The sequence below is a fragment of the Lingula anatina genome, chromosome 10 (genome assembly GCF_051362555.1).
Source record: "Lingula anatina isolate TDL-2025a chromosome 10, LinAna3.0, whole genome shotgun sequence".
Classification (NCBI taxonomy): domain Eukaryota; kingdom Metazoa; phylum Brachiopoda; class Lingulata; order Lingulida; family Lingulidae; genus Lingula; species Lingula anatina.
In genome coordinates, this window is record NC_141776.1 from 10,870,547 (window position 1) to 10,895,428 (window position 24,882).

General features: G+C 37.8%; 2 protein-coding genes and 1 long non-coding RNA gene across 3 annotated transcripts; 2 read left to right on the forward strand and 1 right to left on the reverse strand.

Annotated features, from left to right (window-relative positions):
• The first annotated feature begins 2,388 nt into the window (after window positions 1–2,388).
• On the forward strand, window positions 2,389–4,640 carry LOC147759574 (uncharacterized). Its single transcript, XR_015331502.1, has 2 exons — window positions 2,389–2,567; window positions 3,967–4,640. It is a non-coding gene; the product is annotated as an uncharacterized LOC147759574 (long non-coding RNA).
• Window positions 4,641–7,159: 2,519 nt separating this feature from the next.
• On the forward strand, window positions 7,160–10,333 carry LOC106179444 (uncharacterized). Its single transcript, XM_086997763.1, has 7 exons — window positions 7,160–7,305; window positions 8,107–8,231; window positions 8,444–8,531; window positions 8,736–8,838; window positions 9,248–9,310; window positions 9,566–9,669; window positions 10,204–10,333. The coding sequence occupies exons 2-6, from the start codon at window positions 8,113–8,115 to the stop codon at window positions 9,664–9,666; spliced, it is 474 nt and encodes a 157-aa protein (XP_086853889.1). The 5' UTR covers window positions 7,160–7,305; window positions 8,107–8,112; the 3' UTR covers window positions 9,667–9,669; window positions 10,204–10,333.
• Window positions 10,334–12,080: 1,747 nt separating this feature from the next.
• LOC106179442 (uncharacterized) lies at window positions 12,081–18,897 on the reverse strand. The gene is made up of 5 exons (XM_086997595.1): window positions 18,877–18,897; window positions 16,117–17,347; window positions 15,661–15,819; window positions 15,201–15,328; window positions 12,081–14,483 (listed from the first exon to the last, which is right to left on the reverse strand). Exons 2-5 carry the CDS (start codon window positions 17,303–17,305, stop codon window positions 14,277–14,279), a joined length of 1,683 nt encoding a protein of 560 aa, XP_086853721.1. The 5' UTR covers window positions 17,306–17,347; window positions 18,877–18,897; the 3' UTR covers window positions 12,081–14,276.
• Window positions 18,898–24,882: the final 5,985 nt, after the last annotated feature.

Below are 24,882 nucleotides of genomic sequence, written 5' to 3' on the forward strand. Positions count from 1 at the left end.
ATTTGAACTTCTATATAGACTTTTCATTTTCATATATCAAAATTCAGGGGTTTGTTTTTCGTCTACAGACTTAAGAATGGTAGTAAACTTTTTCTCAGTAAAATTCATAGCAATCATGAAAGCGAATGAGCATAATTTATTATTTTAAATTTTATTTATTAGCTTGGCTTGCATCTTGTAGCATTTGTACTTTTTACCTCATCCAAATGATTTAATGCACATCACCATAGTGAAAATATGTAAAAAGAAATTAAAAAATGTAAAATTTAAACATCAAATTTGAATCACCAGTTTGGTAAGCTCATGAAATAAAAAATACTATAAAAATACTATTATAAAATACTATTTTGTTTATTCAGTGCATGCATTTGAAAATTGGGACACGACTTTTTCTAAAGAATTTATGCTGTCAGCAACATGTTTACTAACTGTGAAAGCATTTGGAGGTGCATTTGGAAAAAAGTCATTGTATCTTTTTTAAAAGAAGTCTTGAACATTACAAAAATAAAGAAAAAACTCAAAGGGGAAGTAAAAAAATTAAAATTATATAAATTTATAAACAATGTTCATCCCTATAACATTCACCTTGCAGAAATTGAAATAGGCATGTGAGTATCCGTGTTTCTTATTACGAGTGTTGTCATTACACACCTGTGTGCTCACTGTAAGGCTTTTTTCCTACTGTGCAGTTGTCTCTCCTTATCACAGGTCCCAATTTATCTTTATGTCTCCCCCCATGACGAGCCACAATGCATCATAGCTGTCTACTCCCCCCTCCCCCATCACGAGCCCCATGTCATCTTAGTCGTTTCCCCCATCACGAGCCCCATGTCATCTTAGTCGTCTCCCCCATCACGAGCCCCATGTCATCTTAGTCGTCTCCCCATCACGAGCTCCATGTCATCCTAGTCGTTTCCCCCATCACGAGCCCCATGTCATCTTTGTTGTCTCCCCCATCACGAGCCCCATTTAACCTTTATTGTCACCCCTGTCCCCAATGGCTTGCCACCGAAGGGGGCGCGCGCACACACTCACACACATTACGAGCCCCAATTCATCTTAGTTCTTAAAGCAAGCCGTCATACAAGCAGTGTGAGGATTCAGTGGGCGGGGATATCGAGGAGGGGTTTATGCTGTTACAATAAGGAGTGCAGTCCCTTGGAGCAGGAGCATAAGATACTAGTCACAGAAAGCGGTACATTTATGTGGTTTGTTCCACTCTGATTTATCGACAACTTAGGCTCTGTTCCCATAGATTTTAGATCGATCTATCCCCGCGGGGAGTCTCACTAGATTACTTTCAGATAATCCGACTTAAATGTCCGTCCCACCTACTACAAGCTGTAAGGAGGTAATTAACTTTCGTGTCCGCCCGGCTGACAGTTATTTAGCGTGAACCCCCAGGGAGTTAGGTCGATCTAAAGTAGGTCGATCTAATCTATGGAAATGGGGTGTTAATAGTCACTTATAGGGAGCCTCAGCATTCGACGCAGACAACTGACGGAACTGATTAACTGAACTAGACAAAAGGGGGTTTCAACGGAAAAACAGGAAATGATAGTTGACGATGAATCCTTTATAATCGTGATAAAATCATGGGATTTAAAACAAGTTCAGTTTAAATATTAAAAATAGATGTCTGGCCCAACCTGACTGTCCTACGAATTGATGAGAGATGAGATGGAAGATTACTGGGAGTTCTATATTCCTGAAAAAATAACATTTGAATTTGACTCATTTGTGAGGGGTTTAACCAAAACCACGGGGTATCCGATGTGTGACAGTTATAGAAAATTATATATATTGCCTGACTCTTTGTACAAATAAATAAGATTTTTGTAAAAGTAAATCAAATAATTAATATCATAAAAGAAAATTATCCAGAATTTTTCAGGAGGGGTGTGGTGAGAAAGCAAAGAAAATATATCTACGCTTTGCTTGACGCATTAGACTTAAAGTAGTAAGTGGGGTGATGGCTTGCGTTTGGCTCCTTGCACATTGAATATTTTTTTTCGGGGGAGGGGGGGGGGCATACACGTATACCCCTTGTGTCCCCCTCCCAAAACCAGCTGATCTGCCATTCCGTTAAAATTCACCTTGATGAAGTTGAGATATTCAAAAGCTACTTATGCGAGATTTCATGATATATCATTGAAAGTAAGCCGTATTTCCGTGTACTGTCTTGTGCATTGTATAGATCATCCATTCTCTCCCCTTTTGGAGCCTCAGTGCAACTCACGGGTGTTAGGGGTGTGTACTACATGTATGTGAGGCTTTGATAAGACTTCGTTCATAGAACTCCGTGCTCACCGTAATAAACAAATGATGGATTTGCCTTAGATTAATGCTCATGTACAAAATCTTTATATTGAAGTTTTATGACACGGTGCCCTTTAGTTTTTTACTCGAAGTATGGCGCTACACCTTTCCTTTGAAATGTTTATTCAGCCCGGGAGCCACTGGCTGATTTGACGGTTATTTTGGAAAATATTAGATTTGGCCTCGTTTTCAAAACGTGGAGTGGTAGCCCCAAAAAAATTTGGCGGGAGACGAAGGCATAGAGACAGGTAAGTTGTACATGTGTTTGTGGAATGAACAGTAGATTTAAATACTAATGAATTTGACGGGACAATACAGTATATGCTTAAGTTACATTTTATACACCGAATAAGTCTTCGTGTATCGATTTCACTGAGTATTCTCTAAAGTTACTGGCGATTAGCAAAATGGCCGCACACAAAACGTCATTGTAAACATTGACTTTTGAACTGTGCCAAATGCAGCTTAAGGGTTTTTTTCTTTATCTGTTCCTGTTTTTTCATAGTTTGGCAATATTTTTTGAACATATCAAATTTTTAAGATGTGCGATGGCCTGTAATTTGTAGAATTTCAACATTTCCAACAAGCTGTATATTCACCGTGCCGGGTACCTATCATTTAGTTGATCGAGTGATGGCAGTGGCTTTCTGGTCTCATGCATGGAATGAATGTCACCGTATAAGTGAAATGTTTGAATCTTGGCTTCTCATGCAATTTCTTCGTGTTTTAATGTGAAAAGGATGAAGTGGATTGCGAAATAACATTGTCATCCAACCTGCATACACGTATACGTATGTGCATATCGTGGTGTACCAGTACTTGTTTGCAAAGCGGTGGGGAGGGGGGGGGGGGGGGGGGGCATTGGTACCAGTAGTTGAGAAAGATACAGTATTGTAAACTAACCATAGGCATGTTTTGAAATATATGAATCGTAAATTATGTCTTTTTTGCTGGGGGCGGGGGTTAAATGTATCAATTGTGTTAATTTTTTTAGAAAAAAAACATGTAAACACAAAATAACTTTTATTGCATTGGTTGGGGGTTTTGAGGAGAAGAATGTCATAAAAATGCAAGTTTAAAAAAGGTAAATAATATATGTATGTGTGTATGTACATTAAATGAAACAGGCTCTTCAATGATGAGGGCATATGATAGTGATGTGGTGCTCTGACTTGCATGTGTTTTCTAATTTTTTCATGCCTTGATTCAAATTGGGTTTTTGAATTATGATGGGTGTGCAACTTTGCCCAAAGTTCAGTTTCAAATGTTTTTTTAATAATCACTGTTATGAATTAAGTATAAATAGTGCAGTTTAAGGTAAAGATTGTAAATATAGTGCTGTTCAAGATTGATTGTCACAGTTTACCTATTACAAAGATTGCAATAAATTATGATTAATTTCAGTGTGTATGTGTGTGAGCAGTGTTAGAAATTAAGGCTGGACCGTCTGCCCGGGGCAGACAACTTTCAGAACAGGCTGAGAAGTTTTCCCATTTTTTCCCATTCTGTCCAGCTACTTGTCAGGATGGCTGGACCTTCGGTCCAGCAACTAATTTTCCTAAGAGGCAAACACTGTGTGTGAGCAATTGATAAATGTAGTTAGAATTTTTTATGATATTCTTTTAAAAACTCTATTATTTATTCTAGGCTTGAATAGCATGAATGGGACCAGGATTATTCCTTTTGCCGTGCAATTATCATAACAAAAGCGCCCATCATTTCCAAATGCTGTGTGGCAATGAACACCACAACCTCTGGGATACTTCTAAGGGATGAAAAATATGTGCTCTTGCTAATATAAATAGTTATTGGTTATCAGTACATAGAAATGCAGTGAAATCAATTTAGGTTTTAACCACATGAAGTTAGTTAAAAGTGTATGGGCAACTAAGTTAACAATACATTGTTTTATTTTTACTGTGCAGGGTTTTTTTATATATGTGTAGCTTATAGATAATATCTACTTATCAGAATACAAGTAAAACAAGTTTATTCAAATGCAAATATGGATTGATACCTGGTATCACTGAAAGAAAATTAACATGACATCTTTGGGAAAATTTATGAAATTATATTATTTGTAAAAATTCTGGTCCACTGTGTAAAGGGAAATTGTGTGTTAGATGGTTAAATATATATAAATGTGTACCAATCAAGTAAAGTAGCATTGAATTATCACCTACTGGGTAATTAATGTACAATGTAATGTAAAATAACTATTTTGCAATGTACATGTCTCACTGGTAAAATATTTCAGGCTAGTTGAATTTTATGTAAAATTAAAATAAAATATATAGCAATGTGATTAAATGTAAATTGTCTTTCATTTGTTTTTTTTTTTTCATATTTAATGAAAGGAATACCCTCATCAGTTGGCCTCATGTAATAAAAAGGTTTATCTACAATGAAAAAAAATGTTAAAGTTCATTTGTATTAGCACCGTGGTAAGTTCCAAGAAAAAAATTATTTCATTGTCCCCAATACCCAGTTGCTCTATATAAGTAATACTGTGTGAAGGAAAAACTAAAACGAGACTGAAGCTCATGAGAAAGCACTAAGTCAAAGCGAGGCTTATATGCGGATATCGTAAGTGAGAGTTTTCAGGCTGACATGGCCGTGAATTGATTTGTGCCATTCACAGCTTAAGGCAAAGTTCTTTACATGCTTACATTGACAGAAAGCTGAATAAATTTTCCACAACTTGTAGTAATTTCAAGTTGTGCGGAGGCCTCTATAGGTACAAAAATCAAAATCAAAAACGAACTTCCGTAATAGCTTTAATAAAATTTCGATTTCAAACTCATTTTTCAACATTAAATATGCTGTAGATCAACTTTTGGGTCATCTCACATTATTCGAAATTTATTTCTCAATATGACAATGTACATATTGTAACCCCAAGTACGTTAATAGCCGAGATAATACACCGTTTATGACACCCTATAAATCTAAAAAAATATTGCCCAATTCAAATTCTCGAACTTCCGGTTTGTTTAATAGCCACCTAGCGGCAGACCAGTGGCTCCCGGGCTGATTCCCTGCAAGTGTGATGTGAAATGTTACCGATGATATTTATTCCATGAATACCGGTATAATCTATATCGGGATATAGGCCTATTTGTTAAATACTAATGGGTGCACAAGAAATTCCATTGTTACAAACGATTGCAAACTTTATGCTTTTTTAATTGATAAAACCATTAAAATGCAATAAAATACGCATTCTGAAGGATTTTATGCCATTTCTGTTTATGATTATAGACTATAGATAAATGGAAGAATCATTTACATCTATTTGAATTGTTATATTCAATGTGCACAGATCTTATACTAGTAATGTTGTATGAAAAGTTGAGGGCCTTCAAACGTGACAAAAATGACAACCTACGAATTCCACGGTAACTAATTATAAACTGAGAATAACATACCAGTAAACATGTCAGACATCGACCTGACGTCATAACCTAACTCACAGGTGCAGCAGATGTATACTGTTACTCTCATTTCAACTAGTCTCGATTTCTGGGAAATACGATGGAACAGATTTCAGGCTATTTGAAATGTGAGGTTGTTTACGGTGTTGAATTTATGTTTTTTCTAAGTGACAACTTGACAAGTTCACAACTTCTTTTAGTTGATTCGTAGGAACTTTGATTTATTAGAATTTTTTTCTCGTACTTCCAATAAAGTAGGCTAGTTAGCAAGCCCTTAAATATCAGCATGAATTACTTATTATTTACCCACGATTGTGTGGCAAGGGAAGATAACGCATTTCTAATGAAGTTATAATGAAGTTCGCCGATTAGTCGGTCTGATCAAGAAGTTGAAAAGAGACAACTTCTTGGTCTGATACATAACAATGTTGAGACTTCGTATAGGCAGTCGGAGACAACTCAATAAATTGGGGTACAGACCATGACTTGATACCGAATGTGAGCAAAACAAAAGAAATGGTTGTAGACTATAGTAGACGTCAGACTGTAAAAAGTCCCATAGAGATTAACGACAAAACTGTCAAAAGGTCTGTGATTATAAATTTCTGGGTATTGAACATTAGACTAACCTGGAGTAATAACACCACTTAAGTATTGAAAAGGCAAGGCGGTTAATGTACTTTTTAGGAAATTAAAATCTTTTACCAGGAATGTGTCTATTTTGACGAACTTTTATAGGTGTGTTTTAGAAAGTATTTTAACTTATGCAGTAACTGTTTGGTATGGGCGTGCAACTGTATAGAGGATTAAAACCAAGTGAAAAAGATTGTTGAAACGGCAGGTACGTAATTGGAATGGATCTTACCCCCATTCATTCCATTTATCTCGATAGTGAAAGTAAAACAGCTTCCATCATGACTAATACTACTCATCCAGCTCATACCCTATTCAAATTTTTACCCAGCAAATCGAGGCTTTTAGTTTTTAAGGGTAGAAAGCGATTTTTATCTAGCTTTTATCCTTCAGCAGTAACTCTTCTTAACACCAATACGTAATTTCATTTCAGTACATTTAAATAGTTTGCTTCAACAATGGCGCTATCACAGGGCCAAAAATTCCCAATTTTATACATTTGTATTTTATTGGTTTAATAAATTATTATCTATCTATTAAATAAATCATTATCTAAACAGCATGCACCAGCATTCATCCTCTACCAGGGCCACGGAGATTATTTGTTCACTCGCTATTTCTCTACTGTTCGACCAGAATCTTTGATATATTAATGACATCTTCACTCAGGTGACCTCTTGGCTGTTGTTTTAATTTTAGTCTTTTTCTAGGAAACATGGGCAGTTAGAATTTTCGCGGAGCCTCAAGAAAGAAATCGTGATGCACCTTGATTATAGAATCAGATAGTATAATCGGAAACTGTTCAAACAGTCACGACACAAATGCTATATAAGAGAGATAGGTTTGCTGGTTGTCCATCACTATTGTTCAACGATAGAGATTCCCACCTGCAGATACTAGCGCCGGACGTTCCTTGAAGGTGAGAGATTTTCTTCGTGTTCGTATCGTGATACTTTTATCGGTCGTTTAAAACTTTACACTTGTAGTTGTTCATATATACATGGGTTTGTATGCACTCTAAAATTAATACGTAACACGTTTAGGCCGTCAGTGATTAAGACAAATTCGTCTCAGTTGTCGTCACAAATGTCACGTGACTTCACTTTCAGTAGCTGACTGAAGCGCCGATGAAATGTTTCTGAAGCCTTAGCGTTGAGTTTTTGTCGTTAGATTTAATTTTGATTACGTTGTCGACTGTTTTTCCTTTAATGTTCAACTATCAACTCATCCTTAGAAACTTATTCCAAACACTTCATCTCATCGCGTTTACATGGTGATAGCATGCACTGTACGACTCTCACCGGTATAATGTGATCTAGAATAATGTTTTCCCGATTGGTGATAAAATGTTTTGACCGTGACATATCCGATTCGGATTGCATTTATTAATATCAAAGCTAGCTTTATCTTTTTTATGACAGTATTTTTTTATATTGTAAAGAATGTCCTTGTACGGCTTAAATGTAATGTTTGTAGTGTCAAGTGTTATAAGTATCATAAGTACAGTGTATTTCCTGACCAAGATATTAAGAAAAATGTGTTCTGTTAATCCGTCTTCGAGTTCTAAATCTTGGTTTTTACCTTTACTAGTGAAACGCAGGAGTCTCCCAGTCCACTATAACTTCGACTCGATAATACAAACAACAAAGCTCAAAATTTGGTGTAAAAAACTTTTTGTTGAATTTTATCGAGATTTTTCACTCCACCTTTCTCTCCACAGTTTACCATGCAGTTCACCATGAGGCAGTTCCTTTTGACAGGACTCTTACTGGCTGTTGTGGCCATGATGGTTCAGGAAGGAGACAGTTGGCCCAGGATTCGTATCAGACTTCCACGAGTTCGAAGGCAAAGAACTATTTTTGCTTATTTCTGAAGTCAAAGTAATTTCCATACATGGAAATTGTGGTTTAAAAAAAGAGTAAAGAAAAATATCAAAACAATACGTTTGGAAACAAAAACAAAAATACCAGCTTTCAAAGAGTTTAAGTTATTATGTGCACGTAGGCCCCTATTAAGTCAAAGTAATTTGAAATGAACAACTACGTTTTTATTTTCAGACTCGTGAGGGGTGTAGTCGACTTTTGCAAAAACCGCCCAGTTACTTGTTACAAAGTGGGGAAAGCGGCAGTAGCCGCCGCTGGTGACGTAAGTACACAAGAGAGAGAGAGAGAGAGAGAGAGAGAGCGGGAGAGGGAGGGAGGAGGAAAAGAGAGAGAGAGAGAGACAGAGAATTTAAACCGGAAAAGAGAAAAGAGGGTGCTATGAGACAGGGAACGAGAATGAAAGAGAGAAAAGACAGTCATCAAGCGCAAGATACCATGATTTTCAAGAAAAATCAAATAATTTCAGGAAAATAAACTGCAGGTTATGATGAATGATCAGGACGGGGACGGCAAGATGGCTCTGCATGAGATGGAAGATGAGGATCTGTTTGAGGAGCTCGATGCGAACGGTACGTTATAACGTACAAAATACTACAAATGACAGAAATTAAAAGAAAAGGACGCCTTTTTCGTTGATGTATATACGGTAGTGTACATTGTAGTTTACAGAGTTATTCCACAATATAATGAGTAAAGCGAATGACGTCAGTGAAGCAAACATTTTGGGCTACACAATGTGCATAACTGAGCTACATGTATATCACTTGGTGATTAGATTTTTCTTTCAATATTGGATACTACTGTCGTATAAAGCAGAGAAAAATAATGTAACGTGTAATAATCATGCATGTTTTACTCCAAAACTGTGGAGTGACTCGTTCACCTTGACGCCAGATGTCTTAAAAGTGATATACGAAACGCTACGTTGATGTCATGGATATATATGACATTTCCTTTCTTCTTCCTTATTTATTTTAGAGGACGGATTCGTTGACCAAAAAGAGCTGGACAATCTCCAAGAACATATACATATGATAGCAGGTCAGCTCTCTCTCTCTCTCTCTCTCTCTCTCAAACACACACACACACACACACACACACGCCAGTCTACAGTCACGTGCAGACGCACGCACACACGTGGGTTGGCAATATTTGTTACAGAATATAGCCATCGTCCCCTATCTTGCCCATTTATTTAATTTATCAAGTCTTCCTTGCGCACTCACGAATGGTTAACTTAAGTGTACTACAGATTTTTTGTACCCATCCCCTTTTAAATCAGTCCTTCATTTCCAGCTTTGACCCAGGGTCAGTCCTCGGATAATAACCAGCTGGACGATGAGCTGAACGAGAAAGAACTCGCTGAACTTAAAGCTCTGCTCAGCAATCAGCCTTAAAAGGTAATATATTGTGGAGATATATTCTATGCACTTAAAATATGCATTTACATAACCAATAAGTAAGAATCTGTTAATGCAGTTCATGAATTATCTTAAATTAAGGATAAATACAATAGGTAGACCCGCTGTGATGAAGTTTTAAAAATAACAATGATAAATAACCAAAAATGCGTGATAGGAAACCTGAAAAATGTTCATGAGGGGGGGGGGGGGGGGGGGGGGGGAGGGGTCTACCAAAACAAAATGGTGGCAGCGGCCATGGCCATCGCACAAAACAAAATAATACATACTCTGGGTCCATAAAACCATGTTACGTTATATTACATTTCATCATCCCCCCCCCCCCCCCTTCGCGACCTTCTTATACAGGCAATGTATTAACTTTCTGAGTGCACTTGATGTCGGGGTGGGGAGGGGGGGGCGGGAAGGGGAGGGTTTAAAAAGGGGTATTTGTCTTCATCAATGCGTGTTTAATATTCATTTAAATATCAAATTAGCATACATGTTTGTATAATCTCTCATGTTCTTTTTCAGATACACAGAGGAGATTCAAGTCTGTTATTTTATAAAATGAGATTTATTTATCTCATTTGACTTCTTTGGATATTGAGATTGCTGTAAACCAGACGCATTCTGACATTGAAAATAAATCAAAATTTAATGATTTCATCTTTTGTTGTTCATAGAATATTGATGGATAAGAAAATAGAAGCACACGCGGTAAAATGACACGTATGGAGTCAGACAGGTGTAAATCATGATGTCGAGAGTTGATCTATGTAATATCATTTCTCCAGATTTAAATAATAGGTGTAACAATAGAATGATAATGTGATTCTGTGCAGAATTTAGTTCACGATTAATTAATACCTAAATATTTATGTTGTATAGTAATGTCTTTGATGACCATTCGTCCACCTGATCGGTCTATAATTTTTGCCATATTTCAGTTTTAACACCGACTTCAATCTTATAAATCTGAGATACAACAAATGATCTCACTAATTTCCTCTGATATCCCGTGACCACTGTTGTACATGTATCTCTGTATATTAACGTCGCTATTCATACCCAAAATCCTCTATTGAATCTGTGCCTTCACAATTACTATTGGAGATTTATATCACACCATTGATTTTTTTTTGCTTTACCTTATATTTCATAATTATTATATATTTCTTTTGTTCAATTCCAACGACAAATCGAATCAAATCAAATAAGAAATGCCTCTCCTGCGAGTACGAGTACCTGGTGGCTAAATGACGAGGTTAACGGTGCACTCGATCTTCACGGATTATCTAGACAGTTCCACTGGCTGAAATACAGCTCGTTCATCTATATTTCCCTAAGGCCGTCTTCTCCCATTATATATATATATATATATATATATATATATATATATATATATATATATATATATATATATATATTAATTTGCCATCTCTCTGTCCTTCGTAAAAAATAATTCCCTGCATCTGTACCTTCTGCTTCAACTAATGCGAATCTAAATCTAAAGCACATGACGATAATGAAATTAAATTAAAAGAAATAAAATGACTCAAGTTCAAACATCAAGATTATCTTGAATAAACCTTGACATTTTCTTTAGTATACAAACCGATCGTGTGGCAAAACTTGCATGACTGACAATATGAAGAAATCCTACTGCATTTTTGTCCAAATCTTCACTTATCAACGTCTTATTGTGTTTTCGTCTCACTGAGGGGCTTCTCTAACACAAATATCAGATTGAGATTGAAGTTCCAGTCGTATTCTCTAACACAATGGATTTGTTATATGGGAAATATTAAGCAATGTGGTGCGGAGTGTTGATATACAGTTATAGTTAATCAAAATTTTAGAAATATTTATAACGTGTGACTGGAGAGAAAGAGATCGGGGTTTATATAATGCTAAACCAGGGCCGGATCCAGAATTATTTGAAGGGGGTCCGCCGATGCGAAGCTGACCCCCCTTGGCGCGGGGTTGGGGGCCTGCTGAAGGGCTCCGAAAAAATTTGGTATGTTAAAGGGCAAAAGGTGCCATTTGGTACGGTTTAGAACTATGATTCAACTATTCAGAATTCTAATTTCAAGAGGGGACAATTAGTGCGATTTTTTTCAGAAATCGAAGGGGGGGGGGGGGGGGGGGTCAGGATCCTCCTGAATCCGCCACTGCTAAACTTATTTGCCTATTTTTTTGTTTCATTTTGAAATTTTGCATTCAACTCTCTCAGAGTAAAGTTAAGAAATTAAAAAAAATTAAAATTCGGAAACCTCAGTCAATGAACACATATGTCACTGAAAAATATTCATGAAAATAAGTTTCACATTTTTTGAGATCTTGTTTTGCTTAATTCTCCACTACACTTGTTCGCAACTGACTTAAAATGAAAGAAAAAATGCATGGTCTGTGAGATTAAATCGTTTATTGTTTTCTTCTCTGATAAGTGCGATACAGATGTCTTTTTTTCTCAGTACACGTACGAACGGCGCTGTTAGTACTAGAAATATCGTGCCCATTTGCAAATATTCTTTATTTCAAAACACCGTCTTATCACGTGGTTAGAAAACGTTAACAAGTTGACTCAATACTCAATAGTTATAGAAGAAAAACTACATTGTTCATATTTTAATATTATAATAAGATTGCTACACGCAGGACAAAAAGAAAAGTGTACAGAAAAGAAAAAAATTGACATGTAATAAATAATAATGCAACGATGGAGGCTACAGTACACTTAATGGCTTAATATTTAAGCTTATCTTCATTTAAATAAGTATCTATGCCGCAGTGGTCGCTCGATGCGCTATTCCTTACGAAACGCTCAGTTTTACAAATTCCATGGTGCCCCAACCTTTCCACAACTAAACTACTTAGTCTTACAGGCCCGTAGCTAGGGGGGGTTCGGGGGGTTCGAAAGAACCGCCCCTTTTGCTGGGAAAAGGTCCACTCTGGGTAAAATTTGATCTAGTTACATGAAGTTTTTTATGGGAAAAGGTCCACTTTTTCAGAAAAAGAACCCCCCTTTTGAAATTGCTGGCTACGGGCCTGTGACTTAGCACACCTTTGAAGAAGGTCATCTTAGCTCTTAAATATTTCCAGCCAGAATACAGTATGCACTATACATAATTCAATCTGTCTTTGGCAATCACCCTTACTTCGTTTATATTGATATTAACAGCAGGGCTGATTTTTTAACCCACACAAGAGCCGATTTTTAAAAACAAATAGCCCTTAAAATAGCACGTAGCGGTATACATTTACATACGCAAATTATTTTCCTGTCTTCACCAAAGATTACTTTTGCAAATTAAAAATCGATCATGTGTATGGAAGTGTAATTTGGTATCGTGATATAATATACCCGTTGTGCATGCATTGCCTATATCAATAACTTACAATACTATGCTCCTGAAACACCAGCAAAACTCCACGGTTCTTACCCCTCCAATATATCAGTGTCTAGAACAAGACACCTTCATCAGTGAATGAGGATGCAGGTGGAATTGTTGCCTATACCTTTTATCATTGGAACTTAGAGCACAAAACACAGCTGAGGAAATTCTGGAAATTTGCTGGATTGCACGTAGCATTCACACTCGTTTACACCCAACACTTAACTTTTAATTCGCTCCGAGGTTATGCATTTTTGATAATCCTTATTCAATTTTAAAGCTTTTTAGACACTCCAGTAAACAGTGAAATCGAGAATTCTCTTTCCTGTACCCAACAGCTACACATTTTTTATGACAAGGCATTCACAATGATGCTTAAACATAAAAGAAACGAGAGTGCACAGTTTACCAAACAAAATCCTATCTGAATGGGCCTACCGTGTATCTACCTGTTCAGTTACAAAGTGTCAATAATAAAAATGTCGTATAACGTGGGGGTGGGGATGGGGGGATGCCGACCCGTGCCCCCGACATAACTTCTGATGCGTCCTGACTGCAGATAACAAGCAAAAAGAGGAAAATCCAATAAAAATTTTCCATCCCATCTATTTGTCCAAAATATGTAGAATAGTACATGTACACATCTGCCGTTGTTTATTTATATTGTTAGTTCTTGTATCCCCTACCCCCATACACACTCCACGGCTCCTGAATCCGCCAGACAATTATTCACGTGAAAGCCCTGCGTTTCTTTCGTATCAACATGCCCCTTCTCTTTCTATTATATCCAAAGCCTTATAAGATAGAGGGCTGTCTTTTATGCAGGAGCAGGAGGAGACACCATCATCTTCATTCGTTTTGACAGAAACGTAATAAAAATAGGGAATGTATGTATGTGTTTGATTTTACAGAACATTTAACTACAGATAGCTCTTGAATTAAACGATTCTGAATTGTCTTTTTGCCTATGAACTAGACAGGTTTATCCGGGCCCGCAGACACTAAAATAAGCAACATGAAAACAGCTTGTTTATAAAAACAACTTTCTGAAATAAATAACTTACGCCTTCAAATAATCGTACCGGTATTTTTGGAAAGAGATTCTTGGAATGATGAAAATGCCAGAGATAAAATATAATTCCGAACAATTTGAATATACTTTGCGATCTCTTTCTTTTTAAAAAATAAATGTTGGTGTATCTAATCTTCTTAATATTCCCCATTCACAACGAAATCCATGACGCAAGGTGCCCGACAAGCATTCAGCTTGTTCAGGTTAAAAGCGTGCAACTTCTGGAGAGCAAGTAAAACTGATGTGGCGCCCTCTTTACATTCTTCGCTGTCACGACAAGCCCGCTCCGCAGCCGCCAGGAATCCTTGATCACAGCTGTCACGTGACCCTCCAACGGCGGCACCCTACGGAAGAAAAAAACATAACACTCGTGACGGTATTTTTATTGGGAAAAATAACATTCTCTACTAGAGACCAATTTGGTTGTGACGTGTGAATTTTTTCGTAAAACAATTCTTGTTGGCACTGTACAGAAATGTACACAGAATTAGCCAAAGCAATATCCGTGAATATCTCCTGACACCATTTTCTGGTGCCTGTAGGAGATAATAACATAAGCATATTTCCTTGTCTTAAACCTTCCAAATTTCTTTTTGTATGCCCCGAATTAATATTCCAATAACGTCCTTTTTTATCAGGCCTACGTGTATTTCAACTCAAATCTAACTTACTGATATTAATAAAACTCATTGTATATGCAAGTACGTAATGATTTACTTGACCTGAGCCAGATCAAGAAAACGGCGATCTTTAAAACTTATCTCAGGATCAGGGTACTTTGAGTTTGACACTTTTAACTGAAAACATACTGATGGTCAAATGATAGCTTTTTCACAGTACTGGAGACCCCGAAGTAATTCGTTTTTTATATACTCATTTATTTAAGAACGAAGGTATAAAGTATAGTGGCAATTACATGTACGTGTAGATGGTACCAACGATACCGGGAATAAATATTAAAAAATATATAAAAGAGAGACTAAAATATTTGACTATCCTCGACCAAGCCTCGTGCAAAACCACTGATAACCCCCAGTGCGTGTATTTATAGTAATACTTACACAGGCGTAGCAGACAAGATGTCTGTCGCACAGAGTGGCGGCCTCTAGGTCCAGTACAACACCGACCTCTTGGAGAATCTGGCAGCCATTTGCAATCTTCTCCACCAGCGGGCAGGTAGGTGCCAGGTCTGGAATGGACATACTCCGTCAGTTTAACAAGATTCGATGTCAAAGAGCTGGTAATCCCACTATATTTCATCAAACTCTACCCCTGCAATGGTGGATCTGGGATTTTACCGAGGGATTGGGATAAAATAATACTGCCTCACTTCGTCGGCAATATGCATGCATAATGCAGTCGCTGAAGGCAAATTTCATTATAATATGTACAGGGATAAAAAAAATACTTTGTTTCGTCAAGTTTCTCTCCATACAATGTTATTGGGAGGGGTGCAGGAGAAGTGAAGGGAGGGACACGTGTGTAAGATTCGCTAGTGAAAGTTGGATATGATTTTCTAACCTGCATATATCGGACCGTCGGGTATATAGGCCGTGTTCATGTCCTCGTCATCATCAGCTGGCCTTGGCATTTGGAAGAGTTTTTCATCAATGTCATTATAAGCATTTTCTGGCGAAGACTGTCTCTTGTCCTCCACGCCTCGGAGGTAACCCTCTTCACCTTATTGCGCAATAATAATAATAATAATAATAATTATAATAATAAAATATAATAATGAAAAATAAACGTTTGGGGTGAACAAAAGCTTACCAGAATATACTGGTACGATAACATTATGTCGTACATAACGCGCGAGTGTGAATGAGTGTGTGTGTGTGTGTGTGTGTGTGTGTGAGAGAGAGAGAGAGAGAGAGAGAGAGAGAGAGTGAGAGTGAGTAGGAAGCAGTGGAAAGCAGGCAAATGGCTGGAGAAAGAAAGTTCTCTTCTTAAGAAATCATTTTCACGGAACTCACTTACCAAGATCTTCCAAATTCGACTTTTTCTCTTCATCATTTTCGTCCTGGTGCTCCCCATCGGCATGTAGATCAACTCCTATCTGTTGCACCATGTTCCTCTCCAGGCGACCAATCAACGACTCGATTTCCATTGCTTTCTGTAGGTTGTCTGCCTCCTTGGGGACCAGGTCGTTTCCACCCTTTAACTGGCTCAATGTTGCCAAATCCAAGGCATCTGTTAGGTATTCGTTTTCTCTTTGAAGGAGGTTGGCCTTTAAGTCGGTTTGTTGATAAAGCTTTCTGAAGTCGAGGTCGTCCCCGTTTTTCGTTGATGCATCTCCTATGACGTCATCAGTGCCACTGTTTTGGTTCCGACTGTTAAGTCCATCTGTGCCAGAACGCTTGCGTTTCTTGGTCATTTCCTCGTTACTGGGCACGTCCTCTTTGGTCTCTTTCTTGACACTTTTTTTAATCCCAGCTGACCCAAATATGGAGTTTAGTTCTTCTTGATTGACTTTCTGAAGGGAGTCACCTCCGGAGGTTGACTTCTTGGCGGTGTTTCGCTTTACCTCCCTTGAAGCCTCCGCTCGTAGTTCGTCCAGCAGCGCCTGCATCTGTTGTGGGTTCATGTTCTTTAGGCGAGTTTTCGTGTCCGTTAAAGAGTTGGAATTTTTAAACTGTTTTGGGGAAGGTTGATATTTCTTCTTTAGGGATAACTTCAATGGTTGGGCCGATTCATGATCCTGATCCTGATCTTGGTACTGGTCATTTACGGATTTGAAGAGGTCTTCGAGCTCCTCCCGTGTGACTGGTTCTTCTCGTGGCGCCCCCTGTTCCATCCCCACGAAATCATCGCTGTTTGTTGGAGACATAGCACCGTCGCCGTATGACGGGGATTCAAAGGGTGGGTATGGATCGAATTCTTCATCTCCGCCGTAGCTTTCGTCTCCCTGCCCTAGGCGGGACTCATCCAGAAGGTTCTGTAGAAGATATGGATCGGTACTTTCGTAACCTTCACCATCGTCAAACTCGTCGTATGGAACACCTTGGCTGGCAGCGTCGTAGTATTGACCCCCGTCCCCCAGTCGGCGGCTTTCCAAGGCTTCGAGGGCGTCCCTCATGGATTCCTGGTCGTCAAAGGGGTCACGCCGCCGGACAACGTAAGCGTTCGATGTCACAAACACAAGCAGAAGGTAGGCCGTGGTCCTCATGACTGCTGCGGTCTTGGATGTCCAGTCGGTTTCTTCACGTCCCTAATATGTGGAAAGAAATGTAAAATTGAATTGGGCCATGTTACGTACACATGTACATCGAGAACAGCACATGAATAAGACGTCAAGATAGAAAATCACAGGTCATTGAGAAGATGAAATATAATCTGGTGACATGTACAATAACTGGTTCAAAGATAACTTGGTAATGATCGCCTGGAAGGAAAGAAAATAGCACTGTTTACGAAAACACGTATATACACATGATAGAGTAGTCACGTCTTTTTCTACCTCGTTTTTAATAAATTATTTCTAACCACACGGATAAAATACTACAGTGAATCCAAAAACATTCTATTATAGCTACCCTGTCCTGAAGTCAGCACTCAAGCAATCTAAACAGGAATTATAATTAACAAATCAGTACAAATCGCTAGTTTTACCTACAGTTTTTAGCAACTCTGTGGGAGAAAGTGACATATGAGGCACTGTGTTGCCCTATAAAGCCTCACCCTTTGATAAACTCGTCTTTTTCTCAGTAAAGTGCTAATTACCTATTGGCGGGATGTGCCTTTTAAAGTGGTATGACGTAAGGTGCACGTGCCTGAGGTAGGTTAGATCAGCTTCTGCCCACATAAGTATTCTTTGATATGATATGATAAGATATTATTTATTTCATATTTAAAATGTAAATATATACTGTAAATTATACATTAAAATTTTCTATAAGAACATTAATTATATATATATTGTGCTCGTGCAAAAGCACCGGTGTGGGTTTCCCAAATCAGCCCCCTTCCCCCACATGGACAATTCCTGGACAATGCCCTCCCTGCAATTATTTTAAATTGACTAATTAACACTGAATAATATGACACCGAGAAAATTGTGATATTAAAGTGATGTGAAGATGCAGTCATTTTTGTGCTCTGCACCTTGCCATTTTAGTGGTATTACTAGGCATAAGTAGATCAACTGTCGCTTCTTTTACCACCAAGTGGAGTTTACGGAAAATCTAAAGCATTTAATTTTTTTTTCAATTTGTTTTTTTCCTTCCTTTCCAACCCTGATCATTTCCAGCGCGGACTCGTTTAATTTTGATAAGAAAGATTCAACTAACGCAGGCATAAACTCCTCCCCTCCCCCACGACTCACCCTGCCCCAGAGCCACTCTCTTCCAGGGCCACAGATTGATGTTAAACTAAATATTGACGAATATGTCCCTGGCTTATTTATGACAATTTTCTCTGCTGCATGACTCGCGTTTCTCATTTATTTAAATTTTTTGTCGATTGGTTTATTTTTATTACACTGCCAAAACACTGCAGTGAATCTAAATATATTATATTTTTCCTGCCCTATAGGCACGGTATTATATTAGGCAATGCAATAAAGAGGTTATGGTTGTTCCAATTGGTAATTTGTTCCAAATCAGTATTTTACCAACATTATGTAGTACCTCTTTGGGACAAAGAGACAGTTGAAGCGTTAGTACGTACAGATTCATTTTTACATAAACTAGTGTCAGAGTTAGCGTTCTCGTTAATCCTTTCAGTTGAGCTGCTAATTACCTGTGGGAATGATTTAAAAACATGTCTTGCCACGTGTGAACTTGTTCTTTGATATTGCAAGTCGTCTGAGGTTAGCCCTGGTTCTGCCCACGCGAGCTTTCATTGAAGGACGTACGTTTGGCCTTTTTACAAAGAATAATAATAATAATAATAATAATAATAATACTCGTTATAATAATAACAATTATTATTAAGCCTTTCTAATTATAATAAAAGTGCCTTTCTGGTTATAATAATAATAATAATTATTATTATTATAATAGTTATTATTATTATTATTATTATTATTATTATTATTATTATTATTCTAACTAGAAAGGCACTCAGAGAGCGCAGAGAGACGTCAAGACATTAGCTGATTTATGATCTGTCCGGAAAATTTCATCAAATTTCATCCATAACTGTTTGAGTTAAGGAGCGTTCCCATGAACTCATCGTACTAGCTGGATCGATCTAACTCTGCGAGAATTCTCGCTAAAATGCATTCAGTGCACGCGACATAATAATGTTTTTACTTTACTGATTTTGATTTGTTCACTACACTCTTCAATGTGAATAATCGTCATATGTTCTGCCAAAGTTTGTGGCAAATGGCTAAATGTAATAATCTAATCCATATTTTACGTAAACTGTTGTTCATTATAAGGAACCACATTAGCAAATTCACCATCAACAAAGTGAGGCAGGTAAAACCCTGTAGACATCTTACCCTGTACAAGCAAATATGATTCCTCTAATAATCAGTTCAAAATTGCCTGCGTGCAAACATTTATGTGGTTATTTTCAGATAAAAGATCGAGCCAGACCGCTCTGACGCGGGGTTTCACTGTAATACTCGCCGATCACAAATGCACAGTGCTGTCTAAGATATATCAATAAGAAGTAGCCAACAAATAACTGATTCTGCCAGACATTCCGACCAAGTGACATTTCTGTTATTTATAAATTGGAAGTGGGTCACTATTGGTTTCGAGCGTAAAATACTATACCCACTTTATGATCTCCAACGGTTTTGCATAGGGCGCACATTTCATAAAAATACAACATTTTTTCTATGTGAAGTTCTATAATGTACATTGGTTACCCTGAACGTACTCTAAATTTCATATAAGAACACGACTAACCATTACATGCTTATCTTCAAGTGCCGTTCTCGAATAAACTTGACTTTTCTTCGTTGATACATTAAACTCAATGAATAAATAGAGAAAACTGCAATTCAGTACATGCATACCCACCACTTCAGACCACTGTTTGCGATGGTCTATTTGCTTTCCACTCTCTTCCACCTACAGCCGCCCTTAAAGAACGCCTCTCTCTTACCTAGAATACGGTTACGCGGTTTCCTTCACTTCTCTGAAACTACTGACTGATTGTTTTTCTTTATTTCGACTGATTGCAAAGGTTAAGGTACCATCAATGCTATACCTTCACCCTCCTAATACCTGGAACCTACCTCTGGCACTGCTCTGTCGCCCACAATCCGCTTCAGAAAATGGCGCACCTTTCAGAAAACGTCACCAGATCTAGTATCGATCAGAAAATCGTGACATTGTGGTTCTTGGAATAACGCTTTCCTCTGATGCACACCTATTTATTTTGGGTTGTGTAAGGAACCGTTGTGCAATGTTCAGAAATAACAAGGTCGCCTCACGACAGCAACTGGCGTTTTTATATGACTAATTTTGAAAACCTGGAGCACGGCTGGGGTTTATTCCGTTATCTTTACTTATGTTGAGGGGAAATAATTCAGAACTGTTTTATATCTGATGTTTTGTGTTTCAATATTTTTTAAAACTTTCGTTTCCGTTTATTATCCTTAGATGTTATGTGCATTTGAATAAGCCGTTGTTACTTTAGCATCATTGTATAATGTGCTCTTTTTCTTTTGTTTTTGTTGATAAGGATTTCTTGTCGTTCTATCTATCCGTATAGAGTACAACCGTAGCATGTCGTTGCATTTATTTCTATATTGCAAAGCCGAAAATGAGATTCATTTCTCGAAAATAGGCTTCTCGACACATGAAGAATACTGCGATTGGTCCAAAATCAAAACATTGTTCCATCTCTATATTCCTGATGCAAACACTTCATCCTTCGCGTCGCAGCGAGTGTCACACAAACTGTGCTCCATTAAATTTGTACATGTAAGGGTTGCCGTGACTTAAGCGGTTCGAAATCTTGGACATGGCTTACCTGTACAGATCAATGGAAACTGGACTCCCTCGATCTGTGGTACATGACGCTGGCTAGAATTTCTAGATATTATGTAAGTACTGTATAAAATATTGGTATCTTTGTTATATGATTCTGCCTATTAGTGTACATTGATCCGGATTCGCAATATCATCTCAGGAATATGGAAGATTTCAGGTTTCACTGTATACGGTGGATTTAATATTTATGTTATGAAACTAACGGCGGTTAACCAACACCTCAATTGAATTTATATCGATCTTGATGTCAAAGATTAACCGGAGAGGTGCTGGAGATCGATCGATAGAGACAAAAACTTACCAGATATGTAATCTGATTAAACCAATGCAACAATGCCGGTATTACTGGGATACTTTGTTTGACAATGTGGTTTTATAACAGGGAAATACTCGCTTATCTATGGGAAAGAATAACACAATGGTTGAAATGAAAGAATTACAGCAAAATACATATGTACTCAAGATGTGTGACATACAGTGTACAAAAAGGAATTGGAACGTGCAAATTTGCATTGAAAACGAAATGATAGAGGACATAATGAATACCCATTCATTATTGTATAACGGCAAAGGCTTGTCAAGAGCGGGCAGCCATTGTTCAATTTTTCATTTGGCATCAGTCACCCACAACCACAAGCAGGCATCGTAACGTATTTGTTAGATTTTTCTGTTGATTGAAAAATGAATTAAAATACAAAAGCCATAGGCGTAATGGATTTAAAGCATATATTATACAAATAATATGGCCTGTCCCCAAAGAAAGGTGACCGAGAGCAGAAAGGTGGCCGAGTTTAACATAGGTTAGAACAATCGATGGAAATGGAATTCGTATGATCTTAACTAGGCATTAAGGGCGGTGCATATATTTGCATGATTCTTTAATAGATAAACCAAATTATTCTGGACTGCCAACACGTAAAAAAGTACATGCAACTACAGGGAAAATCACAGGAAACTACGAATGGGTTCACCTTGATCGTAATAATAGGACAAAGTACTTAATACTCTGGGTTTCCTTAACGTTGAGGGGGATGCAGTGCACTTCCTCGTACAAAGGCTTAAGAATGAGGTTAATCATCATTAACGATGCCATTAACAGACAGTGGCACACGGTTGACATTCATTACCATGTTGTGAAGACAGTGTCATTGTACTCGTAGGACGCTAAGTAGAAAAGACAATGATCTCATTACACTATGATCATATTTTGTTCTAATCTTCCTCTTGAGCTGCGTGCACAAAACGCATAATCTTGATGTTTTCTGGTACGACTTGCAATTTTTTTAACAGTGGCTTGTCCAGGATTCTAGGGAAAAGGGGTGATATACGACGTCTTATAGGAAATTGGCCCCAAATCCTATAGGAAAATGTAGAACGTGTTTCCTATAGGACGTTCGTTAGAATTCCTGTCCAGAACCCTCTATAGCCCTGTAAAATCCATATAGTCCTATAGAATTCCTATAGAGTCCCATAAAGTCCTATAAGACAGCCTAAAGGAAATATTTGCAAGAGTTAAAGGTACATACGAACCGAGCATTGGTGGAGCGTGGATTCCCAGTAACACATGTAAACCACTTCTACTAGATTCTTATATGACTCAAATACATTCGACATGCCAAGGGATAAACTGAATAGATCACTCGATCAACCATAAAAGACCTTTAGACTGCTCCTTTCTTTAAATTTTTGGTTGTAAATTTAACCTACTTTCGTGACCTACTTTCCTGCCTCATTGACATACAGCTTAGAATGCCAGCAGAAAAATCTGTTCAAACATCATTTTCGGGTAAAATTAAACAACGCCTTTTGGTAATTCTCTTACATGTAATTATACTACTTGTAACTATATGCTGGCATTTGGTTGGTTTTTGTGACAAAAAATTGACTTTGTATGCATCTTTAAGACATAAGATAGAAGTCGACGGCAATTGCCACTATACTACGTATTATCTGATGGGCACTACCCCTGTCTTCCCTGTTGGGAAATAGGGCCGCTCTGAAGGGCACAGAGATGGGCAATTTATCTGGTTTTGTTTCGTTTCACTGGTTGTCCTGATTTTTAATGGGGAGCGTAGAAAAGAAGACACCTTAATGGGTAAAGGACTTGCAGGTGACCTTGTGTTTTTTTTCCTGAACCATTGCCCACGTATGGCTTGAATCCGAGGAGTCTCACTTTAACTGCATAATGATTACAGACATGTTTTGTTCTATTTCTGGGCAGTTAATCAATACCGATAAGACGACTGTCACATGAACGCTCTCCAGTGTGCAGTCTCATTAACCAGATGTGACGTGAGCTTGGCATGATTGCTTCAAGGTGTCGCAGATTGTAATCGTTTGCAGTTTTCTTTTTTTACTAAAAAAACAAGAATATTCAAGTCCTGACATAAAGAGAGGGCTTTTGTTTTGCCAGACGCCATAGCATTGTGACCAGCTAGCTCCTGCAGGTCGGGGAGTGGGGGATGGAGTTCGAACAACTCAACAGTAGTAAGCACCTGAATGAGCACAGTAATATGTTCTGTATCTGAGAAAAATCCAGATGCGGGAAACGCGTCTGAAACGCACATATTCAACGCGTGCTAGTATTAGAGTTTTAAAAATGGCTTATTGTGTATTTGGCATGAGTCGAATTTATCTTTTTTTATCTAAATAAGTCTCATACGGGTGGTATGAAATTATATTGATATATTTGTATTTAAGTGAAAAGTCGCATTTAACATTGTACGTTTTGAATCAAGCAGATAGACACAGTCGATATTTGTACTGTACGTTCAGCTGGGGAAATTGCCTTTTAGGCATTTGACTCGAGAGGACGAGTGATCTAAAGAGAAATTCATTGAATTTATCACCAAATGATGTACATATTTACCGAAAGCAATATTACAAAACTTCCAAAGATTGTATGCTGGTAAACTTGTCCTTATGAGAAAATATAACCCTTTCGTTAATCAATTCTGGTCTCTAGTGTCCGACCAGACAAAGAAAAATTCATTCCTAATTTTTAGATTGGAAGCAGTAAGAATACACGACCTGTGTTGATTCAAAAAAGTTCTGCAACTACTAGGAAATATAACGTCACCCGTGGGGCATCATACACTTTATTGGACTCAGATTTCTATTTCTTATCAAGAATGACACAACAACTCCAATTCATTCGTCTTCCTTATGTCTATATGAAAACAATGCAATTTCATTTATCTACAATCTTCACACCGCTTGTCAAGGTCCTCGCCATGGGATCGGAGATACCATAAAATAAGACCAAGTGAGGATCTACACTTTTAGACCCTATAAAGGGCGTTGATTTCCACTAGATGTTCATAGATATTTCTCTGTTCATTAGCTCCGGCACATTTCAATTCTGTGTCCGGGTAGGATTTTTGGGCAACAAATACGTCATCACTTTTTCGGCCTCTGGTATACATGGCTTAAGAGCATCCGGGATATTCCGCGTGCCTTGTATTGCCGATTATTTGTTTCGTGTTATGCCAACAAAATCAAAACAAAGATTCATTATTGCAAATGATAGTTTGCCGTTTTGCAGACGTTTGCTCTTTTCTCTTGGGTCGATTTGATCATTTCTGATTTCAGTAAGATAGATGGTACGCATAACAAGGCATGTGGAATGATGAAGCATTGCCCTGTTTAGAGCAACTGTATTGTGAGATTTAGACGTTCAACGGGGAACCAGACTTCAATTGTTGCGCATCATCCATATGTTTGCTTCGATTTTTTTAAAAATCTCATCGGGTCGATCGTTAAGAAGGTCGTCGACTACATTACAAGAGAG